This window comes from Onychomys torridus, chromosome 1 (genome assembly GCF_903995425.1).
Source record: "Onychomys torridus chromosome 1, mOncTor1.1, whole genome shotgun sequence".
NCBI classification, from domain to species: domain Eukaryota; kingdom Metazoa; phylum Chordata; class Mammalia; order Rodentia; family Cricetidae; genus Onychomys; species Onychomys torridus.
The window spans coordinates 88,020,001-88,043,950 of NC_050443.1; the positions used below are offsets into that span (position 1 = coordinate 88,020,001).

At 39.4% G+C, this 23,950-nt stretch overlaps 1 protein-coding gene across 2 annotated transcripts in view; it reads left to right on the top strand.

Moving 5' to 3' along the window:
• The window catches only part of Ipo7 (importin 7), a 46,301-nt gene that overhangs the window by 8,996 nt on the left and 13,355 nt on the right, over nt 1-23,950 (top strand). For both annotated transcript variants that reach the window (XM_036189019.1, XM_036189026.1), the window contains exons 2-12: nt 474-555; nt 3,006-3,159; nt 5,419-5,577; nt 13,009-13,165; nt 15,527-15,616; nt 18,632-18,726; nt 18,841-18,925; nt 20,958-21,092; nt 21,801-21,900; nt 22,785-22,861; nt 22,990-23,106. In XM_036189019.1, the coding sequence (XP_036044912.1) occupies nt 474-555; nt 3,006-3,159; nt 5,419-5,577; nt 13,009-13,165; nt 15,527-15,616; nt 18,632-18,726; nt 18,841-18,925; nt 20,958-21,092; nt 21,801-21,900; nt 22,785-22,861; nt 22,990-23,106 (1,251 nt within the window). The remainder of the gene's footprint in view (nt 1-473; nt 556-3,005; nt 3,160-5,418; nt 5,578-13,008; nt 13,166-15,526; nt 15,617-18,631; nt 18,727-18,840; nt 18,926-20,957; nt 21,093-21,800; nt 21,901-22,784; nt 22,862-22,989; nt 23,107-23,950) is intronic.

A 23,950-nucleotide genomic window follows, 5' to 3' on the forward strand; every position in this document is an offset into this window, starting at 1 on the left:
CTCTGGACCATCTCTCCAGCCCCAATTATTATTTTTTTAATTGTTTTATGTGTATGAGTGCACCACATGTGTGCAGTGTCCTTTGAGACCAGCAGAGGATGTGTGATCCTCTGGAATTGGGTAGGGAATGGTTGTGAGGTCAAACTCTCGATTTTTTTTCAAACTCCTGATTTTTATGTCTCCACCTTCTGAGTGCTTCTTTGAGAGCTGAGATTAAAGGTGTGAGCCACTGTACCTAGCAGAATACAATCATTTCTGGGAATCAGCTTATATAAACATTATACTTATATAAAATAGCAGAAATGGACATTAAGCCTTTGACAGACTCTAGTAATCCCAGCACTGAGAAGGCTGAGGAAGGAGGATGGTGAATTCAAGGCTTACCTGGGCTATATAGTGAGACTGTCTCTGAATAAATAAAGTATGTTCATCTTCAGAAATTTACAGTCTTGGTTTTGTTTGCTTGTTTGTAGGCACACAAGTCTTTGAATTTTGTTTCAACACTGCTCCAGATTACTATGTCAGAACAACTGGATTTACCTGTGAGACAGGCAGGTGAGTTTCTTGAATTATTTCTTGAATGTATAAACAAAATACATTGATTGAAATGTATGTTAATGAAATAGAAGTATTGTGGGTTAACCCTTCAGTAATTTCCTTCCCTGAGCATCCATTTACTTTTGGTGTGTATAGCAACAGCGAGTTTCTTGATATTTGGTAGGATTTAAAGGACATTTTGAGATTTCTTTTCATATTTTGTGTATGAGTGTCCCACACATGTATGTATGTGCATCAATTGCCCTCAGGTCAGCAGAGGGTGTCAGATCTGGACATGGACTTAGAGTTGTGAGCTGCCTTTCTGGGTGCTGATAATCAAACCTGGGTACTCTGGAAGAATACCCAGTGCTTGTTCATAACTTCCTTCCTTCCTTCTTTCCATGTGTGTGAATGTCTTTGCCTGTGTGTGTCTGTGGAGTCCAGTAAGGGCATCACATCTGATTGAACAGGAGTTAACATGTTTGTGAGCCTCCAGGTGGGTACTGATAATTGAACTGGATCCTCTGGAAGATTAGCCTTCCTATGGTTTTTGGTTTTTTGAGACAGGGTTTCTCTGTAGCTTTGTAGACCAGGCTGGCCTTGAATTCACAGAGATCCACCTGCCTCTGCCTCCCGAGTGCTGGGATTATAGGCGTGTGCCACCACCGCCTGGCCTATGTTCTTTTAATGATTTTAGTTTTATTATTACAACAATTGCCTATAACTTCAGCTCAAATGAAGGTTATGAAGCCTTTAATTCCCAAATTTTTACTAGAATGAAAGTGTTTAACATATAAGAAGGTTGGCTCTTAACACAGTGTAGTCTTGATTTTGGATATTGGAAAATTAAATTATTTAGTAGATATAAAATAGAACCAGTTAAACTGTGGAAGTGGGACTGATGCACTTCATTGGTAGAGCATGTGTATCCCCAGCACTTCAATAGACAGATGATAGACAGGCCAACTAGTTAATCACCCATAAACTTAATATAAATGTAAAATGTAATTGTTCATTTTAAAGTGACATTCTTGGACCAATTGAAATTCTAGTGCATGGCCTATGGTACTTTCATCTGCTAGGCTTTGAATGATAAGTTCATTTTGGTTTTATACTAGTACATTTGGGGTAGACTGAATCCTGATATACTTACACTGTAGTTTTCAGTTGTTTATGTTTTGTCAAAATGAAAAACTTTCACACTACCAAGTCAAGTAAGTGTATACTTGATTCCTGTGTTTGTTATAATGGGAAGAAATATTCAGACATGGTAAGAACTGTTAGGTCCTAATTTTGTTTTTGCTGTGTTTGTGGGGGTATAAAGCTAATTGTATAGTAGTATTAATCTGGAATATGTCAGCCCCGTGTCTTCTATTGTAGGTATGGTTTAGTGTGTGTGTGTGTGTTTTAATACATTAAGATTAAGTATTGGGCTGGAGAGATGGCTCAGAGGTTAAGAGCACTGGCTATTCTTCCAAGAGGTCCTGAGTTCAATTCCCAGCCACCACATGGTGGCTCACAACCATCTGTAATGAGATCTGGTGCCCTCTTATGGCCTGCAGGCATACATGTAGACAGAACACTGTATACATAATAAATAAATAAATAAATAAATAAATCTTTTTTAAAAAAAGATTAAGTGTTAAATTCTTAAGATTCAGTTACCTTTGTTTAAATGGATGTAGGACTTCAGGTTGAATTTATCAATCAAAAAAGGTAGTCTACAGAATTTAGGAATCAGTTTCACGTTACACATTTGTAATCCACATTCCCCAGATGGCTGAGTAAAAAGCCGTCTTAGTGATCTATATCATACTTGCATCATCAGCTTGTTAACTCTCAGATAGCAATGTGCAAAGGTAGCAGTGTGGTAGCTGCAACAGGTCGGAATCTATGATTTTTGAGCACAGTAAAATTTCTCATAAAATAACATGAGTTTGAAGTACTGTGTGATGGAAGTACTGGATTTAGACATTGAGAACCTTTTGTACTATGGTTTTTCCTGTAATGAAACATTTTATCACAGTCATGTAGTCAGCTGTAGGAACTGTATTTTTGGTTTTGGTTTTGGTTTTGGTTTCTCTGTGTAATCCCTAGGTGTCCTGGAACATGCTAACCTCAAACTTAAGAGAGATCTACCTGTCTCTGCCTCTCTGAGTACTGAGATTAAAGGCCTGCACCACCATTCACTGCCTTTGGAACTATTTGTATGGTTTGGTGGTTGGGGGTTTTACTTAGAAAATGATTTTGGTATACTGTGTCTATTTGCTGGGTTCTTTTGGGCTGTATGTTTAATAATTTTGTGGCTAATGTCTGCAACTGAATGTTAAATGTGTGTTTTGATTATTGACTTGTAATAATTGGCTATTTGCTTACCAAAGAGTCCCTTCCTAATTAATATTGATACTCCAAGAGGTATTCTCACAGTTTTTTCAGTAACATTACTTTATGAATGGTCTGTATTTTAGGTGTTATTTATTTGAAAAATATGATAACACAGTATTGGCCTGATCGGGAAGTCACACCAGGGGACATCTCCCCATACACAATTCCAGAAGAAGACCGGCATTGCATTCGAGAAAACATTGTAGAAGCCATTATCCACTCACCTGAGCTTATCAGGTATGTTTATTAAAATTTACCCATTGTTACAGATGTTTTCTTTATATCGATTTTAAATTTTCTTTTTACAGAACCTTTTTTTTTTTTTTTTTTGAGACAGGGTCTTACTTTGTCAACTAGGATGGCCTTGAATTCACGGAGCCATCTACCTCTGCCTACTGAGTGCTAGAATTAAAAGCACTCACCCTGCCATTTTTATAGCACAAAATTATAGCCTGTGGTGTCATAGAATGCACTTAGATTCTTTGTATTGCGATTAAATTTTATGTTTATAAGGCCAAGACTTAAATCTTTTATATAAAACTTATGGAACATAGTGTGATCAGACAAAAGAATAAAAAAAAAAATATGGTAGAGCTTGACATAGTGGTGCATGGCTGCAATCCGCATTTCAGAGGCAGAGGTGGGATAATGGTTAGTTTGCGCCAATAGAAAGTCCCTGTTTCAGAAGAGACAAGTACTGAGGGTGTAGCTCAGTAGTAGGATACTTGTCTAACATACATGGTGCCTGACTTCCTACACTGAGAAAGAAAAAACAAAAAAAGCTAGAGAGAAAGAAAAATTGCAGAAGGCTCTCTCGCAGTCTGTAGGTTGATTTTACTCCAATTTCTCTGCAGAGTAGGCATTGAAATAAGGCCTGCTCTGAATCTCTATGAGTTCAAGGCCAGCCTGGGCTACCAAGTGAGTTCCAGGAAAGGCGCAAAGCTACACAGAGAAACCTTGTCTTGAAACCCCCCTCCCCCACAAAAAAAAATAAAATAAAAATAAATCATGGGATTTAAGTGCCCTTTTTACTCCCCTGTCTGGTCTGGAACATGCTATATCAGACTGGCCTGGACCTCAGAGAGATCCACTTGCCTCCCAAGTGCTTAGATTGACAGTGTTCTTGGCTAGCAAACACTTCTATTTTATAGGACTTTGCAATTGATGCTGGTTGTCTTAATTGTTTCCTACCTACTTTTTGAGATATTTAAGATAGGGTTTGTCATTGAACTCAGAGCTCATTGATTTGACTAGGCTGGCTAGCCAGCAAGATCCAGGGATCCTTCTGTCTTGTCTTTCTAGCTCAGTATTATACAGGTGTGCAGTGTTGCACCTGAGTTTATCCACAGGTTTTGGAGGATCAAACTCGGGTCCTAATGACTTGCACAGCAAGTACTATGCTGACTACATCATCTTTGAACTTTTGAAAAGGATCTTTTAATAGATCTGGTAACCTAGTAGTCCAGACTAGCCTTGAACTTTAAACTTTTCCTGAGAAGTGAGTATGAGCGACTATTTTTTGACTTTGCAAATGTTTGTGTATGTGACACTTCATTTCATTTCATTTATTTATTTATTTATTTACTTACTTACTTACTTCCGAGGCAAGATTTCTGTGTGTACTTTTTGTGCCTGTCCTGGATCTCACTCTGTAGACCAGGCTGGCCTCGAACTCAGAAATCCCACCCCCCCCCCCACCCCTTTCTGCTTCTCAAGTGCTAGGATTAAAGGTGTGTGCCACCACCACCCGGTGTACTTGATACTTTTCTGCAATGAAAACTAAAAAGGCTTTTTGTAACTAGGTCTTGGGGTTGGGCATTTAGCTCAGTCGCAAGGCCCTGGGTTCAGCCCTCAGCTCCAGGGGGAAAAAAAGAAAGAAACTAGGTCTTGTGTAATTCACACTGACCTCAAATAGATGATCTTCTGCCTCTACCTCCCATTTGCTGGGATTATATGTGTGCACAATCAGGCTTGGATGGCTATTGGGTTTCTTTTAACTACTTGTTTTGTTTTTCTGAACAGCGTTTCTTTGTGTTGCCTTGGTTGTCCTGGCACTCGCTCTGTAGCACAGGCTTCCTCGAACTCAGATCCACCTGCCTTTGCCTCCTGAGTACTGGGATTAAAGGCTTTCGCCACCATTGCCTGGCTGGGTTTCTTTTAAATTTGCAGGAAGAGGTAGTTGTTGCAGAGTGAGTTGTATTGCATTATCTGCTTTTTTTTGGTTTTTCCAGACAGGGTTTCTCTGTGTAGCTTTGTGCCTTTCCTGGAACTCACTTGGTAGCCCAGGCTGGCCTCAACTCACAGAGATCTGCCTGGCTCTGCAGGATTAAAGGCGTGCGCCACCACCGCCTGGCCCATTATCTTCATTTTATGTGCATCCAAATACCTGATGGATTATTTGAAATTAAGCTTTGTTGAAACAACCCATTTTTCTTTAAGTTATCGAGGTGTTGTCTAGATGAGGTTTCTTCTTCACTGTTAAGTTTTGACTTTCAGGGTACAGCTTACTACATGCATTCATCATATCATCAAACACGACTACCCAAGCCGCTGGACTGCCATTGTGGACAAGATTGGATTTTACCTTCAGTCTGATAACAGTGCTTGTTGGCTGGGAATTCTTCTTTGCCTTTATCAGCTTGTGAAAAATTATGAGTAAGTGTTCCTCCTAATTCCAGCTAAGTTTTTGAGAAGTGGGAGTAGTTGTAAAAATTTAAACCAATTTGAACAAGAAAAATTGTTTTCAGTGTAAGAAAAGTAGTGAATTATATGTTAATTTAGTATTTTCCTATTGAAGTAGAAATCTTACTCTGAAATTACTATACTTAATTATTTTAAATGTGTGCGTATGTGTGTTCAAGTGGCCCAGTTGTACAAAGGGAGGCCAGAAGACAAGCTGGGGGTGTTGCTTCCTCTACCATACAGTGTCAAAACCTTAGATGACTGGCTCAATGCAAGGACACCCACTCTGCCAAGCCCTCCCACAGGCTCAGGGCATTTATTATAATCCACACCTTTTTGTCCCTGTCAATGCCACTGAGAAACTGCTCTGCCCACTGACCTCGATGTTTTGTTAAAATTGTTGACTCTTTAATTCAAAAATTGTCTCTAAAATTGGGGCTACTCAGTAGGTACTGACAGCAGGCCTTTAGATTTGTGAGTGTGCGCTTGTCTGAAGATGATGGAGTGCATTGAGCAATAGAGCACTTTATTCAGTGAGATCCTGATCCTTGTGCATTTACCCTGCCAAGAGCTAGTATTATAAATGTGTGCCTCCGTGGCCAGCTCTTGATCTTTTAAAGTCAATGTATTCTGAGAAATTCCCATTAGCCTACTTAGTTTCCTGAATACTTGAATGAATTATACTTGATATAAATAATTCTCATAAATTAGAAAGATTTTAGACTAAAGAATTGCCTTAGCTCTGAGTTTGATTCCCAGCATCCACATGGTGGCTTACAACCATTTATAACTCCAATCCCAGGAAATCCAAACTCCTCTTCTTGGCCTCTGGCAGCACCAGGTATGTAAATGGTGCACAGAACATACAATATGCAGGCAATACACTCAGACACATAAATTTTCAAAAAAGGCTTAAAAGAGAGTAGTAAGCCAAAGGAAGGGTTTTTATTCAAGCATGTAGTCAAAGCAGTGAAATTGGTAGACATATGAAAGTGTGGTGTGGAAAAATTACAAAGAATTTAATATGATATTGGTGACTTGACCTCCATTCCTAAGAGCTAGATAGATGCCACTGTGAGCCCTCAGGTTCTGGGACTTGTAGGCAGCCTCTGACACCCTTTTTGGGATCCCATTTCAAAGAACTGTGCTGTTTCCAGTAGGCGTGAAACACACCATTTACACCCTTGGTACTGGTGTTTTCTTGTGTCCCCACCAGCTACCCATCTTCCTGCTAAGGAATGTTCCAGCTGTCGCTCCAACTTCTATCAGAGTGCCAGTTGTAGTTCTGGTAAGTGAGTGACTAAAGCCAGAGACAATAACAATAAGTTGGCGATGTCATTAAGAAGGTTTGAGTCTCTCTTACAACCTTAGCAGGAAAGAATGTGAGGGATTTTTAAATGGTTTATAGAGGAGGCTACTACAACATTGGAATTTCAGTTTATTTCAAGAAATGTTTATAGAGTACCAAGGTATTTACAAGAGATCTGCAGCTTGAAGCAGTTCTAAGAAAATTCATGAAAAAATTGGACTTCGATGGCCTTCAGCACTATGTATTTTCAGGAAATGCTTGTTTGTAGGAGGAGATCAAAGGGAGCATTTGATGAGGAAGTTATATCACACCTTACTGAATAATAGTGGCACAGGAGAAAAAAGGGTAGAGAGGAAGAAGCATGAACTGGTAATAAGGGGAACACCTAATGGCACAGGTAGCCCCTGGGGAGATTTTAGGGGTCCATCTAACCTGTCATGAAATGTTAGGAGCTGGAGTAACTCCTGATGAGATGTTACCGTAGTACTTTGGTCTGGTAAATTGTAACAGAGTTGACCTTGCATTTCAAAAATTACATAGTAAAGGGTAACTTAAGTTACTTTTCAAGTTTTGAGTATTGCCACTCTTGGTTTTTATCCAACGTTGGGTTCTTATGTATGTTAGAAAAGCGCTCAAATCAGCTGAATTGTTTTGTTGCTTGGCAAGATAGGAATTTTGGATTGACAAACCACTGGCTTTTTATTTAAGCCAGGTGTGGTGCTCCACACCTTTAATCTCAGCACTTGGGAAGCAGAGATGGGATCTCTGAGTTCAAAGGACAGCAATGACTAAACAGAGAAACCCTGTCTCAAAAAAAAAAAGAAAAAAATATATTATTTTTTTTTTTCAAGACAAAGAATTGAACTTAATGTATTCCTGTGAATGTGGTTCATTAGTTTGGTACATCACTGGAGAGTTGTACTAGTAATACTAGACTTTTTTTTTTTTTTTTTTTTTTTTAAAGCTAATTAACTTACCACAGAAATCTACCTGCATCTGCCTGGTGTAAGCTTTTTATTAACATCACACTTTCAGAAGCTTTTAGGTCTCACAGTGTAATAATAATGCATTTTATACAGTAAATTACTTTAATTGCTGCTAGCTTAGATTAGCTACTGCTAACCAATTCCCAGTCTAATATTCACTGTGGTTAATGAGGTAAGAGAAAAGAAATCCTACCATGTAAGTTTTCAGTTATTATAGATGAGTAACTGGTCTGTAAAGATGGAAGGAGGGAGGTACATAATATCGTTTTACCTTTATTGTTAGAGACTCTATACTTTATGTAGTCCAACTGGTGAGTTCACATGGTTTTCTTTCTTTGTGTAGGAGTGTGTCAGTTGACGTATTTGAGTATCTTAGTATGAGGTATTTGGTCCCCAGGTGCAGGGTGCACACCCCCAGTGGGAGTACGTAGAGGCCAGATGAGGAAGTCTGGCATCTTGCTCTATCACTATTGCCTTATTCCCATGAAACACTCAACCTAGAGCTTAGCTGAAAAACCAAAAAGCTTCAGTATTCCTCCTTCATGTCCCATAGCACTTTGGTTAAATTTGTATGGCTGTGGCTGGTGCTTTCTTTTTTGTGTGTGGATGCTAGGAATTCAAATTTAGGTGCAGCACAGTCTTTCGCCATATGCTGAGCCATGTTGCCAGCCCTCATCATAGGAATTTCTTTCATAAATTATTACTGTTTTATTGACTAAGAAGCATGAGAATGTAGTCAGAAGATTTCTCTGGTCCTACCCAGTCCCACAGCCACTCAGACCCAAGTAAACACACAGAGGCTTGTATTAATTGCCATTTGCATGGTGTATGGCAGGCCTCTTGCTAGTTAGCTCTTATATTTTAAATTAACCCATTTCTATTAGTCTGTTTTGCTACATGTTTGTGGCTTACTGGTCTGCTGGCATGCTGTTCCTTGGGTGGCAGGCTCTCGTCTCTCCTCTCTGCCTTTTTTCTTCCTGTCTCTCTCTTCAGTTTCCTGCCTGGCTATTAACTGACTTGCCATAGGCCAAATGGCCTTATTTATCAAACAGAGCAACACATATTAACAGTGTACAGAAAGACATCCAACAGCACTTCCCTTTTTCTGTCTATCAAAAAAGGTTTTAACTTTAACATAGGAAAATTATATAGAACAGATGTCAAGCAAGAATTATAGTTACAGTATCTAGTCTATTTGTATTTGGAAAAATTAAAGAAAATATTCTATCATCTATTCTATATTTGTGAGTCTAAAGTCTTTAACTAAACCAAAGACTCCGAAGGATATAATATTACCTAAGTAAACAGGAAGAGCATTGTAAGCAACATCCAAAACTCTTGAATGGCAGAGACAACTGCCTGCCTGGACAGTCACCCAAAGTTCCTCTGTAACGTAGGGGCATCCATCTTCACCTTATAGGTCTGGAGTTTCTCAGTTGCTTCTCTATGCCCTGTAGAATGTCTGGCAGTTTCTTCTGCAAAGCAGGAACCTGAAGGACCATCTCAAGAGTCTTGCAAAGTTCATTGGTGTCACCTTCCTGTGGGTCTTGCGTGTCCAGTTTGTACAACATACTGTCAAGTAGTCCAGAAAAGAGCAGTTTCTTGTCCAAATGGCCATTTTGTAGCAAAAGGAAGATAAGCTCCATATAGAGTGTCTTCGATGCCCACTTTTCTCTTTGAAGTAAATGGTGTGGCCAGGAGCAGATAGTGTCTCACTGTCCAGAAAAATCTCAGTTTTTCAAACATTTTAAATGCCATATTCTGTAAGTCTTTGAAGTGTTTGAAGATTACCTACCTAGTTGAAATATACCTTTATAAACCTAAAAAACACCTATCATGCCTATAAGTTTGATTATCCTAGGTGACTATTAATCTATATTTCTTTTTAAATAATTTATTTTTATATTATGTTCATTGGTATTTTGCCTGCTTGTACATCTGTGTGAGGGTGTCAGATTTTGGAGTTATAGACAGTTGTTAGCCACCATGTGGGTGCTGGGAATTAAACCCGAGTCCTCTGGAAGAGCAGTCGGTGCTCTCAACTACTGAGCCATCTATCCAGCCCCCTGTATTTCTTAATTATATATTTAAATTTCAAACATAATACCTTAAACAAAAATAGAAATACACATAAAGTATAACAAAATTAACTTTAAATTTGTATCAGTAAACTAAAATCCATAGCAATATAAGACATTTTGAAATAAGTTGTTGCTCTTTAAAAGTGATTCAATAATCTATCTACCCTTTTATCCTATCTTATCTATACTAGCCCTCCTTCCCCTTTTTGTTTTTCGAGACAGGGTTTCTCTGTGTAGCTTTGCGCCTTTCCTGGATCTCACTCTGTAGCCCAGGCTGGCCTCAAACTCACAAAGATCCGCCTGCCTCTGCCTCCCAAGTGCTGGGTTTAAAGGTGTGCGGCACCACTGCCCGGCCGCCCGTTTCCTTTTTAGAAAGACATTATATATACTGTTCTTTCTTTCACTATCTCCTTTGGATTATTTTCCCTCCTGGTTTCATCCTGCCCTGCTATAGGTCAAACAGCTTTATCAACCAATCAAATATTCACAGTATTCAGAAAGACATCCCACAGCATGATAATCTTTTTAAAATATTTAAATGTGTGTGGTATGTATGTGCATGTTGGTGGGGCACCTGTGGTTATCTGAGGAAAACTTTCACTAGTCTGTTCTTCTCCCACCATGGGTTCTGGTTGTTAGGCCTGCACAGCAAGTGCCTTTTTCTTTTTAGGTTTTTCAAGACAACGATTTCTCTGTGTAGCCCTGGCTATCCTGGAACTCACTCTATAGACCAGGCTAGCCTTGAACTCACCTCTTGAAATCCCCTACCTCTGCCTCCTGAGTGCTGGATTAAAGGCGTGTGTTACCATGGCCTGGTTTGTTGGTTTGTTTTATATATTTTTTAAGCATGTACATACCAGTATGCATGTGTAGGTCATAGGATAACTTGTAGAAGTTAGTTTTCTTTCCATGTGGGTTCCAGAAATTGAACTCAGGTCATTACAGCACCCTTATCTGCTGAACTATTTTATGTCCCTGCTACCTTCCTTTTTAATAAGGATAGGAGCTTGCTAACTCAGCTGGACTGGATAGTTAGAAAAGATGCAGTGATCTTCCTTCCTATCTACACCTCCCTAGTAACTGGATTATATGCATGTTCTATACCTAGAATTTTTTTTATTAATTTTTATGGGTACGCGGATGCCTGGGTCTAAGTGTGTGTACCATATATACAGCAGCCCACAGAGGACAGAAGAAGGCATCAGATCCCCTGGAACTGGAGTTACAGGCAGTTGAGTCACCATGTGGGTGTTAGGAATTGAACCCTGGTCCTCTGCAAAAGCATTAGGTGCTCTTAACTGCTGTGCCATCTCTATAGCTTTACACCTGGTCTTTAATGTGATCAAGGCAGTTCCTTATGCTTACACCGCAAGCATTTTATGTGCTGAGTCATCTCTTCAGTCTTCTTGGTACTTTTTATTCTTGACAATTTCTTTGGTTATCATGAAACTCTGTAAGATAAATGAGTCCAGGTCTTTTTGCTGATAAGACAAGTTCTCTTGATGTGGCCCAGGCTAGCTGCAACATCCTTGCTACCTTGGCCTTTTATGCTGGGATTACAGAATTGTACTACTCTGCCTGGCTGGGAAAAATTTTTTTTTTTTTTTTTTTTGGTCTAACAACAACAAAACCCAGAGTCTCATTTTGTAGCCACTACTGGCCCAGAACACCGATATCTGCTTACTTCTGGTTCCTACTGTTGGGATTAAAAGTGAACCAACACATTCAGCCCAGGAATCCAGCTTTTAAGAAAACCTATCCTATCTTCCGCCCTTAAATATGGAATGCTTCACACAAGTCTGCTGTCATTAAACAGGAGGAGCCTTGCCAGCTTGTCTTTTCATCATTTTATTTACTGTGTGTGTACTCTGGAAGTGAGCACCTGCCTTTCCCTCTTAAATATCTTCCCGAGTGGTAGCTCCAGCTCTCCAAGGCCCTTGAGGGTTGCTGGTTGTCCCGGCAGCAATATTTATTTTTATTTTATTTTGCTGATCCTGTGAACACACAGGAAACAGGAAGAGGACTAGGAATACCCATCTCCTCCCCTTCGAGCAATGACCATTGGATTGGCTGCTGCTCTTGGGCTCACTGATGTCTCCTATAGGGAGAGCTCACTCTCCAGACGCTGAAGTGTCACACCTTCAGAGAAGTGCAACAGACAGGCATGAGATTCTAACAAATCTGGAGGGCTCTATCCATCATGGCAGGAAAGGCATGGTAGTAGGAACATGATGAGGCCATATAGGCACTCAAAAAGCAAAGCCTTTAAATGTTTAATTTTTTTTTTATTTTCTGGTTTTTTAGAGACAGGGTTTCTCTGTGTGGCTTGAGCCTGTCCTGGAACTCACTGTAGATCAGGCTGGCCTCGAACCCACAGAGATCCACCTGCCTCTGCCTCCCAAGTGCTGAGATTAAAGGCATGAGCCACCACCACCTGGCTTTGTTTTTATTTTTGAGACAGGGTCTCACTATGGAGCCCTGACATGACTGGCCTGGAACTCATACAGTTCCCCTTGCCTCTCCCTTCTGTGTGTTAGGATTAAAGATCTGTGCCAGGTCCTTTGGGGAGATGGATTCCAGGGGTTAAATGTCCCATCCAAAAAAAAAAGAAGAAGAAAACTCTGGGGCTGGAGAGATGGCTCAGTGGTTAAGAGCACTGGCTGCTCTCCCAGAGGACCTACATTCAATTTCCACCACCCAGTTGTAACAGCTCAAAATTGTTTGTAACTCCAATGCCAGAGGTATCCAGCACCCTCAAACAGACATACAAACAGGCAGAACACCAATGCACATACAATAAAAATAAATCATTTCTTAAAAAAAATAAAGACCTGTGTGCCATTTTATACATACACAATATCTTTCCGATACTGGACATGGTTTTTGTTTTCCTAAACAGGCTTTTCTTTTCCTGAGTGTCCTCAGATTGGTTAAAAACTAGTATTTGTGAAAGAAAGCAGGCAGATATGTGTAGGTTTCGGTTATGGAGGTACATTCTTAAAGACTTAGTTTTTATTCCTACCCATAGGTACAAGAAACCAGAAGAGCGAAGCCCATTAGTGGCAGCAATGCAGCACTTCCTGCCAGTTCTGAAGGACCGCTTTATCCAGCTGCTCTCTGATCAGTCGGACCAGTCTGTCCTCATCCAAAAGCAGATATTCAAGATCTTTTATGCTCTGGTTCAGGTAGTATTTTTTTAATGTTTATTACATTTATTAATGTGGGGGGGGGAGGGTCCTAGTGTGTGCCATGGCATACTTGTGGGGGTCAGAAGACAACTCGGGAGTCAACTCTCTTTTTCTACCATTCATGATCTGGGATTGAACTCAGGCTTGACAACAGGCACCTTTACCTGCTAAGCCATCTTACAAGCCCGGGGTTACTATTTTTGTTAATGGTGTTTTTAGTTCTTTTGTATTTTTGAGTTAGGGTTTCTCTGTGCAGCTTTGCGCCTTTCCTGGATCTCATTCTGTAGACCAGGCTGGCCTGAACTCACAAAGATCCACCTGCCTCTGCCTCCTGAGTGCTGGGATTAAAGGCTTGCACCGTCACCAGCTGTCTAAACTTTTTTTTTTTTTTTATAAATTCATACATACATGTATACAGTGTATTTGACCATATCTATTCCTACTTCCTTTGATTCCCCCAGCATATTCTCTCATAACCTTTATGTCCTTTTCTTTTTAAAAAAATAATAAAGTCTAATTAGTGCTGCTTCTATACAATGACTGCGGTTGCGGGCTTGTTTAGTTCTTTTTAAATGCAAGAGTCTACCCGATTCTAGCCTAATTTTTTACTTTCTGAATCAGCTTCTCATGTAGCCCCGGCTGGCCATAAATGCTTTAGTCCTCCTCCCTCTGCTTCCTGAGTGATGGGATTAGATGCATGTGCCATTGTGCCCACCTGCAAGGAGCATGTAGAAACACTGATTGTCATTTGCCACATTAAAGAAGCATTTTATCACTGGTGTTAATAATTACATTTGACAGTCTAACCTGGATATGGTGCTGTGTGCCTCTAATCCTGCTCCTGGGTGCTAAGACAAGGGCTATATAAGCCTGGGCTATATGGTATATTGTAGTCTTGTCTGGATAGTACAACAGAAGACCTTGTCTTCAAGAAAATAAATTAAAAAAAGAAATTGAGTGCCTGGATACCAACCTTCAGGAGGTAGAGTGGGGAGAAGCACATTTGAAGCCAGCCTATATTACATTGTGAGGAGCTATCTCTTAGGAAAAGGTAAGTTGCCAGTATTACAAGTCAAAAGCCTAAACAAGCAAGCGTATTAGTAATTCTAATAGATCTGACAATGTAAATGGCCAGTTAGAATTCTCATAGCTGTCCAGTATGACTAATTTTCTATTCTCAAGATGGAGGTTTAGCCATGGAGGCCAAGATAGTCTTGAACTTAAAGAGTTTCAAGTGATATGCTGGCCTCAGCCTCTTGATAAATGGGATTATACACATCACCACTCGCTGCTAAAATTAGTGAAATTTTCTCAGTCATTTAAGTTTGCAGTGGGGTGTGTTAGTACACACCTGTGGTCCCACCAGCCAGGAGAATTGTTGAGCTTGGGGATTTTGAATCATCCTTCCTGGCCAACATACTGTGCACAACTTTGCCCAGTTTGTATGCTTCTGGGATTGAATTTAAGGTTTTGAATTCTTAGTAAAACTTTTTGATACCAAAGTTAGTATCACCTGAGTTATGTAAGTGGATGTCCTAATCTTGAATTGGATGACCAGACATGGTAGTGCATACCTGTAATGCCAACACTTTGAGTGGCAGAAGGCAGAAGGTTTGCCAGAGTTTGGGGGCTTTCCTGGTATACATATGAACTTTCAGATCACCAGCACTACATCATGAGACCCTGTCTCAATACTAACAGAAATCCTAAATTGCATGATTTATATTTCCAGATACCTAGTAAAGCATCCATTAAATTTTTGTTTTTGTCTTTTGAGACAGGCTTTCTCTGTGTAGTTTTGGAGCCCATCCTGGATCTTGCTCTATAGACCAGGCTGGCCTTGAACTCACAGAGCTCCGCCTGCCTCTGCCTCCCAAGTGCTGGGATCAAAGACATGTGCCTCCACCGCCTGGCTTGCATCCATTAAAACTTATTAAGCAGTTCCTCCTTTATAGAAAGAGAACAAGGCTGGGGAAATGAGAGTGATAAGAGAGTTTGCCAAGCATACCCGTGGCCCTAGCTTTGATCCTTAGCACTGCAAAAATGAATACATGCAAACACATACCCTAGAGAAAGGGGGAAATAAATGTTAGGATCTTTATTTGGCAATTCCTTTAACTTGACAGAAACATGTTCAGTAGAAATCTGTGGTAACTCCTTCACAATAAGAAAAAGATGTGTTCCTAGTAAGTTGAGCAAAGTAAGAATGCCCGTGGCCAATGCATTGTTCATGAGGGAAATCTGTGTACTAATGTGGAAATGGGGATTGAGTGAACTACCTTTGGTAGGTATTGTAGAGTAAAAGGAAATGGCATTCCCTTTGGACTTTAAAGATACTAATTTTTTGTTTTTCTTTAGTATACACTACCCCTGGAGCTGATAAACCAACAGAACCTGACAGAATGGGTGGAAATTTTGAAGACTGTTGTGAATAGAGATGTACCTAATGTAAGTTCTTACGTGGTCATTCTCTCCTATGTGTGTTCTTTCTTTCTTTCTTTCTCTCTCTCTCTCTCTCTCTCTCTCTCTCTCTCTCGCGCGCGCGCGCGCGCGCGCGCGCGCGCAGTAGGGTTTTTCTGTGTAGTCCTGGAACTCACTCTGTAGACCAGACTGCCTTCCAACACCTGCCCCTGCCTCCCAAGTGTTAGGATTAAGGGTGTATGCCACCATTGCCAGCTCTTCTGTTTCCATTTGTGATCAAATGATTACTTCTACAAAATAAGTTGCTTGTGTATGTATTTCATGCTAGTACTTCCGCCTCATTTCTGTTCTCTCCCTTCTTTTTTTGTGGGGGAAGTGTTCAAGATAGGGTTTCTTTTTGTAGTCCTGGCTGTCTTGGAACTAGTTTTTTTTTCCTTTTTTTCCTGGAGCTGAGGACCAAACCCAGGGCCTTGCGCTTGCTAGGCAAGTGCTCTACCACTGAGCTAAATCCCTAATCCCCCCTTTTTTAAAAGTTGAAGTCTTTTTTTTTTTTGTTTTTTGATCTGAGGATTGAACCCAGGGCCTTGCGCTTGCTAGGCAAGTGCTCTACCACTGAGCTAAACCCCTGGAACTAGTTCTTCAGATCTTTAGAAAAGGCTGGCCTCAGAATTGAAAGCAATCTGCCTTCTTGTGCCTCCCTCCCGAGTACTGAGATTAAAGGTGTGTTCCACCACTGCCTGGCTTCATTTCAGTTCTTTTGTTTTGTTTGTTTGTTTTTTTGGGTTTTTTTTTGGGGGGGGGTTGGTTTTTTGAGACAGGGTTTCTCTGTGTAGCTTTGAAGCCTGACCTGGAACTCACAGAGATTTGTCTGGCTTTGCCTCCCAAGTGCTGGAATTAAAAGGCGTGCGCCACCCCTGCCAGGTGCTCATTTCAGTTAACTGTTTACTATTAGATTGTAACCTAATAATTTGTCAAATGGCCATGAACAGAGGAAAAATTTAATTTTCTAGGTTGCCAAATTTTGTGATTTATATCATTCTAAAAAAAACCAAACTATTTATGTAATTCTATTATTTAATGTATGTCTGCATCCCACATGCATACCTGATGCTCATGGAGGATATTATAGATCATTAGTAGTCATCATGTGGGTGCTGGGAAGTGGTCCTAAGCCCTCTGCAATAGCAACAAGTGCTCTTAACCATTGAACCATCCTTCCAGCCCTGATACATAACTCTTAACACCAGAGAAGTTACCCTTTGAAGTATGCAGCTTTGGTTTGTTAATACATTAAGAGTTATCCAACTCTATTGTTTTTATACTTTAAAACAGGGTCATTTTTACAGTTACCATAATATCTCTACTAATCTTATTTTCTCTAGCAGGTGAGGATTAAGTAGATTGTTAAATACCTGGTGACTTAAGTATGCACCTTAGCTATAAAAATCTTGAGTTTTATTTTAAACTTCTACATGGGTGGGTATATAATTATCACAGTAATACTGTTATGAATGGGATGGATGAGGTCACAGTCTTGTTATTTTAATTTTGTTTTTACCAAGTGGTAGGCATAGAACTTAGTTTCCTAAGCACAAGTTCAACCTCATTTACTCTTTAAGTGTTTTCAGATTTTGTTTTTGTGTTTTTAATTAAATGATTGAAGAAGTGCACAAAATATTTTTCCTACTTAGGATACTAGCTTGTTGTATGTTTTTTTCTGTGTATATTAAGTATAAGATATATTTTTCACATATTTTCTGTCCAGTTTTTGTCTTCTCTATCATCGTTGTTACCCTTTTGGTTTTTTTCCAGACAGGGTTTCTCTGTGTAGCTTTGCGCCTTTTCTGGAACTCACGTGGTAGCCTAGGTTGGCCTCGAACTCACGGAGAACCGCCTGCCTCTGCCTCCCGAGTGCTGGGATTAAAGGCATGTGCCACCACCGCCCAGCCGTTGTTACCCTTTTCTTGTTTTTTGTTTTTGTTTTTCAAGACAAGGTTTCTCTGTAACAGCCCTGGCTGTCCTAGAACTCACTGTAGACCAGGCTGGCCTTGAACTCTCAGAGATCCACCTGCCTCTGCCTCCCGAGTGCTGAAATTAAAGATTTGTGCCACCATGCCTGGCCCTTTTTTAGTGTCTGTTAATGTTTGCATGAAGGTGCCTTTGGGAGCCAGCAGAGGGGCTGGGATTTGAACTCGACTTGTCACGGTAGAACAAGTGCTATCAAGTGCTGAGCCGTGTCTCCAGCTCCCACTCCCATTGCTTACACAGTGCAGTTTGTCTGTTTTGAACTGATAAAAGTAATCTTGTTTGTCGTTTCTTTTGTTTAATATGTTTAGAATATTTGTTCATGTTTGGTTGTGATTTGTATATTTTCACTGCCATGTAGTACCTTTTGTATCCACATAGTGCCATAGCTTTTGGTGTGGCTACATGTTGATGGGGATACTCAAGTGGTGTGCTTTTGAGTATTACAGTCACTTGAAAAGGTTTATAAATGGGTAATTTTCTGTCAAGTGTCATTTCTGAATAAATACTGACATATAAAACTGGATCTGAGAATGGATATATGTTTGACTTTATTAGTAGTACCTTCCAAATTGACTTTCCCCTGATTTGGTGTTATTCTCAGTGGCAGTGTATGAAGGTTTCAGTTCTGTATTCTCACTTGTAAACTTAAAACTGTCATGGATGTCTTAAGTCCAGCTTATTGTTTAGTTTTGTATTGTTTTGTTTTATATACAGTGTTCTGCCTGCATGAATGCCTGCACACCAGAAGAGGGCATCAGATCTCATTTTAGATGGTTGTGAGCCACTGTGTGGTTGCGGGGAATTGAACTCAGGGCCTCTGGAAGAGCAGCCAGTGCTCTTAACCTCTATGCCATCTCTCCAGTCCTCCCAGCTGATTCTTTTAATGATTATGTTATCATTACTTTAGTTTTGAATGAATAGGTTCTTTACTTTTATGATTGAGTTTATTCTTACCTGATACAGTTTTTATATATTATAGTCTCTCAGTATTATTAAATAAATGTCTCTTTAAAGGAAACACTTCAAGTTGAAGAAGATGATAGACCAGAATTACCCTGGTGGAAATGTAAGAAGTGGGCCTTACATATTTTAGCAAGACTTTTTGAAAGGTATGCCCTTGTCCATACATAGTGATTTAAATTTATCTTTTTCAAGGTTTTGCCATTATGAATGTAGATGTAAAGCATTATAAAGAAATAATGGTTACATTCATTTTCATGTAGATATGGAAGCCCTGGGAATGTTTCTAAGGAGTATAATGAATTTGCTGAAGTCTTTCTGAAGGCATTTGCTGTTGGCGTCCAGCAAGTAAGTCTTAACATTTCTTAAGTAGAGATGTGGCACTTTTGTTTGAGTTGCTTTAAAGATTCATTTTATGTTTGTGGGTGCATCTTTGCACCCTTTGCACATGCCTGGTGCCCTCAGAGCATAACTTCTCAAACCTGTGGTTTGCAAAACCCTTTGGGTTCATAATGACCCTTCAACAGGGTTTGAATATTAGATATTTGCATTATAACCCATAACAGTAGCGAAGTTATAGTTACAAGTAGGAATGAAAATAATTTTATAGCTGTGGGGTCACCACAACCTGGGTGACTGACTGTCAGGGTCACAGCATTAGGAAAGTTGAGAACCACTGTCTTAAAAGCTTGAAGAGAGTGTCAGATACCCTAGAACTGGAGTTATTATTGGTTGTGTGCCAACATGTGAGTGCTCGGGTCTGAGCAGCTGGTGCTCTTAACTACTAATTGGCTCTCCATTTGTTGCTTGGTGGTTGGTGAGATTTTTATTTGTTTGGTTGTTGTTTTTGAAAACGAGATTTGTCTGTGTAGCCCTGATTGTCCCGAACTATTCTGTAGACTCGACTGGCCTCTTAGAGATCTGCCTATCTCTGCCTCCTGGGTGCTGGGTTAAAAGAGTGTACCACCCGAGTTGGGGATTTAGCTCAGTGGTAGAGTGCTTACCTAGCAAGTGCAAAGGCCCTGGGTTCGGTCCTTGGCTCTGGCAAAAAAAAAAAAAAAAGGTGCACCACCACCAGCAGCCTCTTTTTCTTTTTTAACAGTCTTACTGTGTAGCCTAAGCTGGCTTAAGTTCACTTGCTTCTGTCTGTGGAGTACAGGACCAGAGATGTGTGTCAACGAACCTGACTCCAGCCCTACTTTTCCATTTATTATATTTTATATGCTTTGGTGTTTTGCCTGCATGTATGTCTGTGTAAGGGTCCCCTAGAACTGGAGTTACAGACAGTCGTGAGCTGCCCTATGGTTGCTGGGAATTGAACGTCAGTCCTCTGGAAGAGCAGTCAGTGCTCTTAACTGCTGAGCCATCTCTCCAGCCCTACTTTTCAAGATGCTTTTGAAAATCCTAACCTTTCCTTCATCTCCTTAGTGTTGGGATTTACAGGTTTGTTATGATTTGTTTGGCTTAAAGTTGATCTTTGTCTTCTTCTAGAATTTTTTTGAACCTTCTGGCAGGTGTTAAATATTTTTGGCCTGAGGACTTTGAAGGGTTTGATTATTTTGTATACTCTTCCAGGAAATGATGTATGATAGCCATATTTTCAGGGTTTAGGTGTTTTTTGTTGTTGTTTTGTTTGTTTGGTTGGTTGGTTTGGATTTCAGTTTTTCAAAACAGAATTTCTCTGTAACAGCTCTGCCTGCCCTGTAGTGCTAGAATTGAAGGTGTGCACCACCACCACCCAGCCCGTTTTTAGTTTTGAAGGAATGAATTTCCCTAATGGTGGATAAGGGAAAGGAGGGGAAAATATTAACAAATTGAAGATACCCAGCTGAAACTGACTTAGGAACACTTGTTCATGACAGTTAGCTGGAGATCCCAATGAAAAGAGACAGGGGCAGAGTATAGTGTTGTCTCAGTGAGACTGGTAAGTCAAAGAACAAATATCAGAGATAGAATGAAATTGATGGCCAACAACACCAAGCAGAAACTGCCTTGAGTTGAGTCTGACGCAGTCTTACTTTGGTTCATTATTTTATGGCATTTAAAATAAGTACTTGTTTTGCATATACATGTGTATATGAGTGTGGATTTCATTGCATGCATGTGGAGGCCAGAGGACAACTTGCCAAAATCCAGTGTGAGTTCCAGGTTATAATTCAGGCTTGGTAGCAAATGTCTTTACCCAGAGCCATGTCACTATACCATTTATTATTTTAAATGCTTGGGAAATAAATGTAGTTCTCCACAAGTTCTAAAATGTCTTTGTTAAAGGAGTATGTTTTTTTATTTTATGGCAATGTATAGGCATGTGTTTTTATTATAAGCTTGTAGTGGTTAAAATTTATCTGAATTTTGGTTTTGATTTTTTCTTTTTTTAAAGGTTTTATTGAAAGTGTTATATCAGTACAAGGAGAAACAATATATGGCTCCTCGAGTTTTACAGCAGACATTAAATTATATTAATCAAGGAGTTTCCCATGCTCTTACTTGGAAGAACCTGAAGCCTCATATACAAGTAATAATTTTCTCTCTGGAATTGCTTTTTTGTTTTGTTGATTGATTGATGGGGGTTTTATTGTTGTTGTTTTGGGTTTATTTGGTTTTGTTTTTGGTTTTGTTTTTTTGTTTAGCAGTTGTAATAAAATACATTAATTGTAATAAAGGTTGAATAATTGTTGGGTTTTGAAACATTCTAGTTCTGGTGATTGTTTGGATAGTGCAGCACAAAAACAAGAGAACACTGACAAAGTAATGAGAGGTATTTCATGAATATCCAGCTACATTTTAGTCTAAAACCCAAGCTTCCAGCTTGTATTTAAGCTCCTCTGACCATGTGATTATAGTTAATATTTTTGTTGTGTGATTTGAACTGAGCAAGGGCCTGTTTCATCATGTTGTTATTTTCATAATTTATTAGCTTTCAGAGTTCTAGAATTTGCTGGTCTTTACTTTCCTTGTTTTTTCATGTTTTCGGGTGTTAGAGATTTAGCCTAGAACCTGACTACTGCTCAGGCTGCACAGCTGTTCTGTCTATGTATACATGTGTCTTAGTATGTAATCCTTGTAAGTTGATATACAGCTTGGATGTTGGTCTAAAATGTATTAAATAAATTAACGGAGTTTGCTATCATTTTTTATTTATTTTGTTTTGCTACTTAAAGGAGATTGGACAGGTTAAATTTGAAATCTGAAGACTGTTACTTTCTTAACTTTTAAATTGCAGGGCATTATCCAAGATGTTATTTTTCCATTGATGTGCTATACAGATGCTGATGAGGAACTCTGGCAAGAAGACCCTTACGAATATATACGCATGAAGTTTGGTAAGAAAGTTTACCTTGCTGTCTGGTTATGGTGGTACAGGCCTGTAATCCTAAAACTAGGAAGGAAAATGGAAGGTTATCTCAGCTGCATGAAAATTCTGAGGCCAGCTTCAACTATGTAAGACACTATCTCAAAAACGAAACAGGGTCAACAAAGATGGGTAAAGTGCTTACTGCCAAGCCTGAGAACTCACATAGGGGGCTGTCCTTTTAAGACCATGACATACCTCCCTGCTGTGGTATGCACCTCCCCATCTACTCACACATAAATGAGTGAATATAATAAAAATATTTTTTAAAGAAAAACTTTTACATTGAAAAAAATTTAAGTTGAAGATTATGGAGCCTAAGCTTCATAAATTATATAATTTATACCTTGTGTGTCCTTTTAGGCCCATTCATTCATTATAGCACTCTTTAGACAGTTGGTTTTGTTTGATTAGGTGTGGTTTTTGAGACAGAGTTTCTCTGTGTATTGCCTTACCATCCTGCAACTGTAGACCAGTCTGGCTTCCAGCTTACCTGCCTTTGCCTCCTGAGTGCTGGGTTTAAAAGGCATGTGCCACCATTGTGTGTCTAACTTTAACTCAAGATTCTCCTGTGTCAGCCTCTTCAGTGCTGGAATTACAGGTTTGCACCACCACAACTAACTCAAAGACTTTGTTTTTTACAGAACATAATTTGTAAATTATGAATATGAAATATTATCCAAAGAAAATTAGTAAACCAGGCATTATTATTCCATGTCTCTAATCTTTTTACTTGGGAGTTAGAGGTAGGAGGATTAGGAATTTAAGGCCAACCTGGGATACTAATGACCCTATTGCAAAACAAAGCAAAAACTATCATTTTCTTTACATTTTCATTTTATACTTATTCTCTAGATGTGTTTGAAGACTTCATTTCTCCTACTACTGCTGCCCAGACACTTTTGTTTACAGCCTGTAGTAAAAGGAAAGAGGTGGGTTATCACATAAATAACATTTGCTTTATTTTTTAAAATTTCTTCAAATATGCTCTTTTTTTCGGTTAATTGTGTGTTATTTTTGTCAGTGTGTTCAAGGACTGTATTTCTTGTCTCTTATTCAGGTACTGCAAAAGACTATGGGATTTTGCTACCAGATTCTTACTGAACCAAATGCTGATCCTCGTAAAAAAGATGGAGCCTTACATATGATTGGCTCTTTAGCTGAAATACTTCTAAAGGTATTCTTTCGTGTGAGAGAGTGTGTGTAGTTAATAAATATTTTTAATTATATATATTGCATATCATGTGTATAACACATGTGTGCAGTACCTACCTGCAGAGGCCAGAAGACATTGTTGGATAACTTGAAGCTGGAGTTATAGGTTGTTGTGAACGGCTGATGCGGGTTATGAGAAGTGAACCCTGATTATCTGGAAGACCAGTGAATGCTTTTAATTGCTGAGCCATCTTGCCAGCCCCTAAATTAATAACTTGTTTTTTTTCCCTGAGGTATGATATGTATACCATGTAGTTCGTCTATTTAAAGTATATAAGTACAGCTGGTAAACCAGCAACCTTACTTGAGTTTACTTCTCGGGTCTCACATAGTAAGAGAATTACTGCAAGTTGTCCCCTGACATCCACATAGCACTATGACAGACACACACAGACAATAAATAAGAAATATAATAGAAAATTCTAAGAGTAACTGAGTGGTTATTAATGTATTTACAGTACTGCATCCATTTCATTTCAAGACACTTTCATCACCACAAAATTGAAATCCTGTCAGGCAGTTGGAGTTTGAGTTCAAGGCCAGCCTAGTCTACAAAGCAAGATCCAGGACCTTGTTAAAAAAATAAACAATAAAACGAAAAGAAAGAAATCCTGACTCTAAAATAGAAGTCTCTCCCTATTTCATACCAAGCCTCCCAGTCCTGTGCCTACATTTCTCTAGAAATTTATTTTGGACCTTTCACACAAACTGAGGGTTGCATGTCCTTTTTTTTAAGATTTATTTATTGTGTATACAGAAGAGGGCGCCAGATCTCATTACAGATGGTTGTGAGCCACCATGTGGTT